We start from the raw sequence: 12,265 nt of genomic DNA, 5'->3' as shown, positions 1-12,265 counted from the left end.
CTGTTCAATTCTAGAAACTTGAGCCTTTATTGAAAAATCACATAAGGACCCAATCTCTGTGTTTGTTCTTTTTTTTTTTTTTTTAATGTTTATTTACTTTTGAGAGAGAGACAGAGATGGGGACAGAGACAGAGCACAGCAGGGAGGGGCAGAGAGAGGGAGAGACAAAGAATCCCAAGCAGGCTCCAGGCTGTGAGCTGTCAGCACAAAGCCTGATGTGGGGCTCAAACTCATGAACCGTGAGATCATGACTGAGCTGAAGTTGGATGCTTAACTGACTGAGCCACTCAGGCACCCCTCTCTGTATTTGTTCTTAAAGTAAGGTTAGCGATGATGGTTCCTCTAACATTCCCTGTGTGGTTAATTCGTTCATTGTAATCTCCAGTGCTGTTGACACCGTCAGTACATTAGTCTTACCAGTTTCTCTTCTCAGGTATATTTATCAATGTATTTTCTTTTTTCTTTTTTTAATATTTAAAAAATATTTATTTCTTTATGAGAGAAAGAGACAGAGAGACAGAGAGAGAGAGTGTGTGTGAGCCAGGGAGGCACAGAGAGAGAGGGAGACAAAGAATCCAAAGCAGGCTCCAGGCTCTGAGCTGTCAGCACAGAGCCCGACACAGGACTCAAACCCATGAGCCATGAGATCATGACCTGAGCCGAAGTCGGATGCTCAATCAACTGAGCCACCCTAGCGCCCCTCAGTGTATTTTTTTAAATGTGGGGGTATATGTGGATTCTTAGCATGAAAGCTCTTTCATTTTAATAAATGTTACGCACACATTCTAAATCTATAGTCCATACTCAAATTTCATCAGTTGTCCCAATAATGTCCTTTATAAATTTTCCCCCAGTTCAGGATCCCATCACAAATTGTGTATTGTATTTAATCTCTTTTAGTCTGCAAAATGTCCTCAGTCTTTCTTGTTCTTTCACATTTAACATTTTGAGTAACATTTGTGACACTTTTTAGTAATACAGGCTAAGTTATATATTTTTAAAATTCTTTTTAAATTTTATTTTAGAGAGAGCACAAGTGGGGGAGAGGGGCAGAAATAGAGAGGAGAGAATCTTAAGCAGGCTCCATGGTCAGTGTGGAGCCTGATGTGGGGCTCAATCCCATGACCCCAGGATCATGACTTGAACCGAAATCAAGAACCAGACACTCAACTGCCTGAGCCACCCAGGCACTCACAGGCTGTTATTTTATAGAATGTCTTCAATTTGGATTTCTCTAATGTTTCCTCATGGTTATGCATTTTTTATTAGAATACTGCATAATGTCTTTCCTCAAGCATCAAATCTGGAGGTATGGTATATGCCCCTTATTAGTGATATGAATGTTTTTTAATTTTTTTTTATGTTTATTTAATCTTGAGAGAGAGAAAGACAGAATGAGCAGGGAAGGAGCAGAGAGAGAGGGAGACACAGAATCCAAAGCAGGATCCAGGCTCCTAGCTGTGAGTACAGAGCCTGACACGGGGCTCAAACTTACAAACCTGAGCCGAAGTCGGACACTCAGTCTACTGAGCCACCCAGGTGCCCTGGTGATATTAATTTTGATTACTTGGTTAGAGTATATTGATTTCTTCATTGTAGTTACTCTTATAATTAATAAGTAATTTCAGGAGGGATATGTTGAAATTATGTTAAATAGCCTGTTTCTTATAAATTATCATCCTCTGGATTTATCATCAACTGATGATTCTTGCTGAATCAGTTTTATTTTTATGGTTGCAAAATGGTGATTTATTTTTCCTAATTCTTTTTTTTAATATATTTAAAATTATTTTATTTTATTTTAGAGAGTGTGCACAAGTTGGGGAGAGGGGCAGAAGGAGGGAGAGAGAGAGAGAGAGAGAGAGAGAGAGAGAGAGAGAGAATGAGAATCTCAAGTAGGCTCCACACTTAGCACAGAGCCTGAGGTGGGGATCATGACCTGAGCCAAAAATCAAGAGTTGGACGTTCAACCGACAGAGCCACCCCAAGTGCCCCCAAATTCTTTCCTATATTTATTTGTTCGCATTATATTATGAGAAAGAGCTTTCTTTGAAGAATTTCCAATAAACAGATGGGAGTTAGTATATAGATCAAGACAGAGAATTTAAAAAGCCCAGGGGCTATTTGAGAAGGGTAGCAAACAGTCTCTTTATTTGGTGCATGGATTATATGTAAGAAAGTAACAGGCTGAAAATGTTGGTTGAGAACAGATTATGGAAGGCTTTGGAAACCAAGTTATGGCATTTTGTACTATATGAATTTATTAAAGCTTTAAGGTAATTGTGACAAGAGTTCCTGTAAAAAGAATTGATTTCCAGGGCACCTGGGTGGCTTAGTCAGTTGAGCGTCTGACTCTTGATTTCGGCTCAGGTCATGATCCCAGGGTCATGGGATTGAGCCCCACTTAAGGCTGCACACTGAGCGTGGAGCCTGCTTAAGATTCTCTTTCTCTCTCCCTCTGCCCCTCTCCCCAGCCCATACTTACTCTCTCTCTTAAAAAAACAAAAGAATTTGATTTCCACTGTGAGAGAAATAGTATGAGAGGAATACTGGATCTAGTTAAGAAGGTGGAAGGAGCCTTGGAGCAACAGTGGTGATAATGGAGAAGTTTGTTCTTAAAAGAATGAGGATTCACTTTTTCAAATTACTAAATGAAACAAAACAAAAAGAGACAATGAAGACAAATGTTACCATAGAAAAATATCCAAGGGACATATTTCCTCACAAAAGAAGAAACATGAATGGTCAGTAAGATACTAAATCTTACTAGTAATTAGGGAAATCCAGTTGAAAACAGTGAAATGCCATTCTTTTCCATTAGATTAGTAACAGTCAATATGCCTGAAAAGCATTGGCATAGAATAAATTGATTTTATTTTAGAGAACATTTTGGCGAATGTGTAGTAAAGTTGAAGATGTGCATAACCTATGACCCAGCACGCCCACCTTTAGATATAGATTCTAGAAACTCTTTGAGATTATAGAAAATATGCTGTTCCTCATAAAGTTTGACTCACATAGATTTAGCATCAGTTGATGATTGATGTTAAATACATGGAAATGTTAAATACAGCATTCATAAAAATGTTATATATCCTCCAGTGTTTCTAATAGCAAAATAGTTGAAAAATACATATGTATCTATCAATAGGAAAATAGTTGAATAAATTGTGATATGTTCTTATGGTCAAATTCTTTATAGCATTGAAAGTGATTTTTGAGACTCCTGATGGTTTGCTTTGCAAAACAGGTGAACCAGTTTATGTTCCCAACAGCAATGTAGTAAAGTGCCTGCCTTACTGCAGCCTGTTGTCACTCAAAAATATTCTTCTAATTATAGAACAAAAAATGTGCCTCATTATTATTTTAACTTACATATTTAGATACTCATCTTTTTCCTTATGTTGAAACTGTCTATAGGAAATAACTGATTTGAATTTGATAAGGGCAGATAGTAAATATTTTAGGCTTTCCGGCCACACAGTCTCTCTTGAAATTACTCTGCTGTTGTAGTATAAAAGCAGCCATACATAGACAAATGGATATGGCTGTGTTCCAATAAAACTTTATTTATGGACAATGAAGTTTAGATTTCATATAATTTTCACATCAGGAAATATCGTTCTTTTGATTTCACTTTTTACCACTTACACTTTAATCCAGGAAAGTACTTTTCACATACCAATTCTAATTCAGATTACTTCATTTGTAAGAAGAGATCTTAATTTCATGAAGTATCTGAGATTTTTCTGGCTTTTATATTTCTTTATTATTAAAAAATATTTTATAATGTTTATTTATTCTTGAGAGAGAGAGAGAGCGTGAGCAGGGGAGGGGCAGAGAGAGAGGGAGACAACAGAATTCGAAGCAGGCTCCCAGTTCTGAGATGTCAGCACAGAGCCTAACACGGGGCTCAAACTCACCAACTGGGAGATCATGACCTGAGCTGAAGTTGGATTTAGCTGACTGAGCCACTCAGGTGCCCCTTTTATTTTTCTTTATAGCAGAGTTGACGGGAATGAGCATAATGTTAGGTATCAATAAATTTAAATTATAGTCTTTATTCTCCCCCCAAATTTCAAAGTAATCCATATTACTTGTTAGCTGTTCCTTTAACCTTAAAATATGAATAATACAAAACTCTTGTGAAACTATTAAAGATTTTTGAAGAAAAGATCACATTACTTGTCCAGATAAAAGCTACATGTTTCTTAATCTAATATTACTTGGTGTTCAGCTAATACATAGGAAATGAGATGGGTTAATCCAAAATAATAGCCTAGCACCCAGTTTGGTGCCTTGTATATATGTCAGATATTTATAAATGATTGTTGTGCTAGCTCCAGGTATGATTATTGACAACATAAGTTGGGTTTTGAATTAAACAGGGGGTACAGTCAGTAAATGTTATAATAGCTTAACAAGTAGGATAAATAGATTTTAAGCTCAGTTTTTAAGGCAGAGTAGGAGTAAGACTAGGACTAGAATAAAAAAGACAGTATTTGTGTGGTTGGGAGAGGAATCAAAGTTAATGGAAAGATCCATCACAACAATGGAAAGATCATGTCGCCTTGAGAGGGGCTTTTTTGAAGGGTTTTTCAGCTTCCAGTCTGTAACTTGGGCTAACACTAAGTAGATAAAATGAATAATTTGGGTGGCACTCATTCTTGGGAGACAGAAAAATCTGAAAGTCCTCTTGGACTCAGGTTATCTGTTTATAGCATGTAGTACTTGGAGACTGCCATTGTGTGCCAGTCTGCTATTCCATTTAGTTCCCTTTCAAGAACTGGAATTTTTAAGCCCTCTTCAGTAATGAGGAGTATAATATCTATGTCTGATTTGATGGCTTAGCTAGATAACCCAAAAGTACAGAGATGGTAAAGGACTGTCTTTATCAGGTTAGTTTTTATTTTCACCCTAAAGAAACTTTTTCATGCCTCTTAATGCTAACAGGGCTGGCTCAGAAAAAGAAATTTAAATCAATGAATATGAGGTAGGCTTATATGAATGCTATATATTTTCCATTACTGGGATGTTATGGAATGACTAGTTGTATGGTTGTGTACTATACAACATTAAACTCACAGTTATTTGGAATATAAGCAACCAGGAAAAGTAAATAACCAGGTTTTTGGTTCATTTTACATAATCTACCCTTATCAGTCATGACCTATTGAGGTAAGTCATTTTTAAAAAAGTAATTTGTAGTGTGTCCTAAATTTGGTATATATTCAGATCAGGCTACATATGTAGGTGTACTTACAAAAACTTCACAGTGATGAACCTGAGGACCTTAAAAGTCAGAATTGCTTTCTCCATATACAATATTGTCTTAATTAATCAAGAGTTTTTAACATTGTTTAACTTTTCATTGTATGTACTGAAAGGTGTTTGTTGATCAAGTAAATTATACTTCCTTGAACCTTTATTATTGAGTTAAGCAAAACTTTGCTTACCAGATTTTTTTTAATGGTTATTTATTTATTTTTGAGAGAGAGAGAGAGAGAGAGAGAGAGAGAGAGAGAGAGAGACTCTCAAGCAGGCTCCATGCTGTCAGTACAGAGCCTGACGTGGGGCTCGATCTCATGACCTGTGAGATCATGACCTGGACCGAAATCAAGAGTTGGATGCTTAACTGACTGAGCCACCCAGGTGCCCTCAGATCTTAGTTTTTAACCATTCTGTTCTGAGAAAGAGTTTACTACTATCAGAAGGCTGCATATGTGCATTGCTACTAGTGGAACTATCCCTGGAGTGTAACAGAATTTTACGATTGCTGAGAGAACATGTTTGTGGGTCATGCCTTGCTTTGGAGACAGTAATAACTCTAGGAGGTGAAGAGACAGTTCTATATATTTAGAAAGGAAATAAAAAGCCCATAACAATCATTCCAACACCTTGATCCTCATTATCCCTTCCTGTATAAATCCCCCTCAAGCTTCTTATGACTTCAAATTTTGGATATGAAAGGGACACTGACATGCATCCAACTCTCTATTGATCAGCATGGTTATAACTTTTCTAGGTTTTTCTGTCCATAGTGTTCTGTGTGTATCACTATTTTTGAACCAACTTTCCTCAGAGGACTTTTTAAGGTAATGTTATGAGCTACTTCATTCCTCTGTTGGAAACTGATTTAACCTTTAGACAACATGGGAGGGGCCTAAATAATATGACTAGATTCCAGATTGTAGTCCCACAGGGCTAGTCTTGGCTATTCACTTGGGACATGCTCAATCCTGACACAGAATAAAGATTCAGTATAGATCTTATTTGCCATCCATGATACATTATAAAACTTGTCTACACAAATTTAGGACAAGCCTGAGTAGTGAACAATACTGAGTATAAATTCAGGTCCATCTCATACTAAAAAGGCCATGAAATTTTTTTTCTGGTTTTGTAAATGTTTCCTTTCAGGTGAGCTTCACCTATAACCAGTGCCTTGTACAGGGCCAAAATAAAGTGGGCACTATAGGTTGACTGATACCTGAGTCAGTGCATTTGATATGATGCTCTTTACCTAATCCTGTAGGATTCATATCCAGGAAGTTATGGGGCTGAGATGTTTCAAAGCTGTTTAAATGGCAAAACCACTTATTGAGTAATGGTAAAGTATACCATTTAATGAAACCCTTTGGTTTCATTAAAATCTGAATTTTAAATAATTGGTACAGTGGGTTAGGTTTAAAGTTTTGCTTTAAGGGGCTCAGTTGGTTAAGTGTCCGACTTTGGCTTAGGTCATGATCTCACGGGTTGTGGGTTTGAGCCCCACTGACAGTTCAGATCTGGCCTGGAGCCTGCTTCAGATTCTGTGTCTCCCTCTCTCTCTGACCCTCCCCCGTTCATGCTCTGTCTCTCTCTGTCTCAAAAATAAACATTTAAAAAAATGTTAAAAAATAAATAAACATTAAAAAAATTTTAAGTTTTGCTTTAAATTTAATCTCTTAAGGGCACCTGGGTAGCTTGGTTGAGTGTCCAACTCTGGATTTGATTTAGGCTTGGCTCATGATCCCAGGGTCCACTGTGGGATTAAGCCTCACCTTGGGCTCTGTGCTGAGTATGGAGCCTGCTTGGGCTTCTCTTTCTCGCTTTCTCTCCCTCTGCCTCTCTTCCCTGCTCATGCTCTCTCTGTAAAAAGCAAAAAATAAAAAGCAAAAAAAATCTCTTAATGTTTGAGAAATGTCTTTACTTTGTGGCTTTTGCAATGCAGCTAGCTCATGCTATTTTTAAAAGGTCAAGTTAAAAGGTAGTGGCCTTAATTTGGGGGCTGCTTGAAGATAAGCACCTACAGAGCAATCAAATGAATTTTTTTCTGAGGTATCATACTCACTAGATGTTTTGCACACACACACACACACACACACACACACACACACACACACACACATAAAATATATTTCCTGGCACAAAATATAAAATTAGGGGTACAGTAAAGGTTTCTTGTATAGGTTTTGAGAAATGTACACTCCTCAAAATAGCATATGAACAATGCAGTTTTTGCTAATCGTGCTTGCTGTGACTCAGAGCGAGGACCTACTATTGAATATACTGATAAAAATAGCTTCAAATTGGAAGAACTTGACCATTTATTTTTATTAATATGGCTACTTACTAAAACATTTTATGAAACTAAAAGCCAGGATGATAACACATTAATACAGTATACGTGTTAAGACTTTGTCATAGTTAGAAAAAACTCCTCCCAAACTTAGCATTTGTTTTCTGATTTATTAGGTTATCCATCTTCTCTAACTTAAGGTAGCATCTGAAAACAAAGCCATTTGGTTACTGCTCAGGTAACTGCTAACAGTGACTCTGCCTTTGGGACTTCTAACCAAGGATAACCTTTCTTTCCGCCTTTACACCATTAGCAGGAACAACTTACTACTGTAAAAAGCTCTCTTTATTACCTCAACCAAAATTATTGCTCTTTAAAATGTACAGGTTTGGGTTTTAATGTTTATCATCTGGACCCTTTTTTCCTCTTGAAACATTTTGGATTTATTGATTTGAAGGATGCAGTGTTCAAAACGAACTGGTAAATTATAATCTGTTTTTCTTCTCCCTAAATGACTTCTGAAAACAATGCATTTTTACATTTCTATGTCTGATGACACAGCAGTCATTAACATAACGTCAGTGCACTTTTGGTTAAGATACTGCATACATTCAAATATCCAAGCTAAAATCAATTGCTTTGGGAATTCTAAATGTACAATGCTTGAAATTACAGGTCTGCATGAAAATACAAGACAGTTATTAACAACTTAAAGAAAATTTTGGTGGCCCATTCATGATATAGCTCTTGTACCTCAGATTCTGAGATTAGAAATGTAATCCGATTGAGCTATTGCTTTTACTGTAATAAAACAATAACTCCTTTAGATTTTTAATTTAGAATTTGTCTACTTCCAAAAAGGATTGAAAGCAACTACTATTAAACCGGAATTAGAAAGGTTGCAGAATACAGAACATCTTCAAACATTTTGCCTAGCATAAATATTCACTCTTATGGTGGCAACCCTTTTCTTTGCAATGCAAAACAGTCTCTGTCTCCTAACTGCCAAAGATTCTTCTCTCATCCTAAGTAGGTGAGATATATTTTGGGAAAAACATTAAAAGCAATTTAAATGATTAAGCAAACTTCTCTAAGCCAAACTGCTTAACACAGAGAATTATTGTATACCTAATAGGGTTTTATGTTTAACTGAAAAGGCCAGTAAAAAGAATTACTATGTACTTGTTTTTCCTCAAGATCTTTCTGGAAAAATAATCACATCTCCTATAAAGATGAAAGGTACAGAACTAAATTCTTGTATCCTTTATTGCATTTGTGCCATTAATGAAATATTACAGCTTATACCTTAGCAATAAACTCCTGGGAAGGTTATTAATTGATAATGAATACCATAGTTATATTAATGCTGTTAGAAGACAAGATGTGCCAGCCAGCTTTGAAGCGCTTACATTCCCAAACGCTGCTCATTAATGGGCAATGTTAAGGTGGTCCCACTGAAATACACCGCTTAATAGCTAAACCCTTTTTCGAAGAATGTATGTTAGTCACACCGTAGACCCTTAAAGGTGTCAAACTTCTCCCTTAAACTAATTATCGAAATCTTTCAGACTCATTTGATGTGGCTAAAAAATCCTATCACAATTTTGGTCCAATTCTGTAGCACATATATGATACTCTTAATTCTTTATACCAAGCTTGACTCATGTCACATACACGTCCGCCAAAATGTCCGCAGAAATAAAAGCTATCAGGCCAGCTTCAGACACCTCATAAATGGCTTTCACTGTCCTTTGGGCCAACTATTTAGGTAACGTACAAAGAGATTGCTAATTCTAGTTAGAATCCAAGCGTCAGCTTCTCCAAGCGTCAGGACGGTGTGCATAAGGGCAGGGAGTATCTTAAACCCCGTTTCATTCCCACTCCCTGAGATGTAAGAAACCACCCACGGTTTGAAAGTAGGCGGGGGAGGAGTGCTGCAGGCGGCTGCCAAGACAGCGCTCTTGCAAGGAGGCCGTTTCCCTGAGTCACGGAGAGGGCGGGAGGCTGAGCCCATCTGCCCACGCCACGTCCTCTTCGTATGGGAATCAATTTAAATAGGCAGGGCCCAGAAGGAAAGGGAGTAACACCGCCATTCCTCACAGCGGCCCAACAGCCACCCTATTCTCAGGAGACACTGCACTTCCATAGAACTCGCTCCGTACTCTGGCAGCTATTAGCCGACCCTTCCTGACCAGCATCACGTGCACCCGGAAGTACGTGGGTGGGACCTAAGCGCCCACGGAAATGACGTCGGTCACTGCAAGTCGCATGATGTGGCAAAATGCAAAAAAAGGGGGGGGAGGAAAAGAAGGAGGCTGGGGAAAGTGATGAGTCTAAAAAAGTAGTCCCTCCGATACCTCTAATTTACCCTCGTGGCGCAGCAGTAAGCGAGAGCTCCTCGGCGCACTGCGCCCCGAATTCCTGCGCCTCACTGCACAGCGGCACTCCGTGGAGGGGTACATAAGGCGGAGGGGGTGAGGTGACTTGGGCGGAGTTCTGTCGTCGGGATCCCTCCGCAGGGCTCAGCCGTTTCCGGAGTCTGCGCTGCGCCCGGTTCCGCCATTGCGGCTCTCCCGGACCCTGGAGCCTCCGCCCCCGACCCGAGCTCTTTCGTCTGCCTGCCAGTTTCCTGCGTCCCCGGAGAGTATCCTGCTGAGTCCAGCCTTCCCCCTCCCCCTTCTCCTCCTCTCCCTTGGAGAGCCTGGGCAGCCACTGCCCCGCAGCCCCAGTGACAGGAGGAGACCATACACCCCGACAGCGCCATGGCCCAGATTCTGCCAATTCGTTTTCAGGAGCATCTCCAGGTGCGGCTGGGTTCGGGCCTATGAGGGCTGTGGAAAGGGTAGTAAGAAGGAAGAGGCTAAAGTCTGGGCCCAAGCAAAAAGCAGGATCGGAGCGGGGTGGGTATCGGTGCTTGGGGTATTGGGGTAGATGGAGGATAGGGGCGCTATCTTGGAAAGCCTAAGGGTTAATGGTGTGGGACTTGGATAGAAAGGACGAGAGTCGGGGTGCAAAAGGCAGCGAGGCCAGGCCTGGGTTCGAGGGCCTCTATTTTCGCTTCCTGGGTGGTAAAAACTGCGCATTCTAACCCCCTTCCCCCCCCCCCTCGCCGTTTTATTCAGTTCATTCATTTGGGTTGCTTGGCGGGGGGTGGGGTGGGGGTGGGGGGTGGGAAGGATTCTCCCGCGTTTCTTCCACAGCAAGGATTTTCAGTCCCTAGGCCAGTGCAGAGCTGTCATCTCCGATTGCTCTTCTCTTCCCTTTCCCCATCGTGTCTGTATTCGGCAGTTGTGGGGCGGGTGGGCTGGGGAGGAGCAACCTTTTTTCTTCCTCCCTCTGCGGCTCTCAACTGGGAAAGGCACCTTCCCCTGGGGGTGGGTGGAACGGCAGTGACTTGCCTCAAGCCTTCCCTGAGGCAGTAGGAACAGAAGGTCACTGAAGGAACCTGGAGGAGGGTAAATGGGGGAACGTATTTCTCAGGGCGGTGTCAGTCTCAGAGTGCGTGGGGTCAAGGTCCCTAGGGGTACTCGTCTTTTTTTCCTTTCTTGATTTCTCTGGGGATGATGCAGCTTTTATCCCCTCTTTCGTTTTAAGAGGTGGGAAAGTTATCCATAGGTTATCTTGGGGTCTGCTGGCGTATAGCAGGTAGTTGTGGGCTTGGCACGTACTTCCTTCAGGATTGCATGGAATGAAATAAGAGTCCTGGAGATAGAGCACACCTGTTCTGAGATATGCAAGGTTGTTTGGTCTGCAATTGGCTTACTTTTAGTAGGTTCTAGAGTTCTTCCCCGTGGTGCATTTTCCTATGCAACATACTGTCTTATCTGGCAGTTTGCCCGTGGCGGGCCCAGGCAGATAGATGATCATTGGAGGGCTTGACTGAATTAAGCCGTTTTTGAGCTTCTGATTTTCTTAGTTCACCAATCCTGGTTTTACTCTGGCTGCAGTAATTTATTCATGTATTTTGTTTTCTTCCCAAATACCCCCTTAAAGAGGCCTGCCTCAGCTCATCTTCTGAAGGCCTGAATTCATAATGATAAAAGATGCCGTGGTTTGACATGACATTAATGTTAGTGGCCTATTGGACACCTTACCGTTGAAAGCTATTTTATTTAGTTTCTCTAGTCGGTATACATAAAGGATTCTTGTTAATAAAAAGGATGACTATTTAGGCTATCAGTAACATAACTTCATTATTTCTTTACAGGTATTAATCTTTGCATCAGCAAGAAATTTTTTTCCTTTAAGTTTTGAATTGTAATGAATAAATCTAAAAAATAAGTTACACACCTTTAGTCATCTGTGCTTTTCAGATAACTCATTTGAAGTAATGGAACACTTTTACAAAAGGTTAAAAAATGTTAAGTGACAGTGGACACAGAGAAGTTCTTGTTTTTGCTCCAAGTTTTAATTGCTGTGTTCTTTCTGTTAAAGTGGGGTGTAAATGAATGTAAAGAGTTGGGAAAATAATATTTTTAGGTGTGAGGGGAAAACACAGGCTCATTCTCACACTAGAGTGTTGCTGAAATATAATCTTTCTGTAGATAAATGTTTGTAAATTATAGACAGAAACAGGTACTGTTGGTGTTTACAAGGCAGAGGTATGTCCCATTAGTAAACCCTATTTCTTAACTAGCGGTGATTTGAGCAGTAGCTTTTCATTTCGATTAAAGACGAGATGAGAATTGTTAAATAATCCCAGAG

The 12,265-nt window shown here is 39.8% G+C and overlaps 1 protein-coding gene across 1 annotated transcript in view; it reads left to right on the top strand.

Moving 5' to 3' along the window:
• The first annotated feature begins 9,912 nt into the window (after positions 1-9,912).
• Positions 9,913-12,265, top strand: part of CLTC (clathrin heavy chain) — a 66,615-nt gene continuing 64,262 nt past the window's right edge. Inside the window, exon 1 of the mRNA XM_042915709.1 lies at positions 9,913-10,365. Coding sequence (XP_042771643.1) covers positions 10,324-10,365 — 42 coding nt within the window. The 5' untranslated portion in view covers positions 9,913-10,323. The remainder of the gene's footprint in view (positions 10,366-12,265) is intronic.

This window comes from Panthera leo, chromosome E1 (assembly GCF_018350215.1).
Source record: "Panthera leo isolate Ple1 chromosome E1, P.leo_Ple1_pat1.1, whole genome shotgun sequence".
NCBI lineage: Eukaryota > Metazoa > Chordata > Mammalia > Carnivora > Felidae > Panthera > Panthera leo.
Note: the sequence above shows the minus strand (reverse complement) of the source record. Positions and strands in the feature narration are given on the sequence as shown.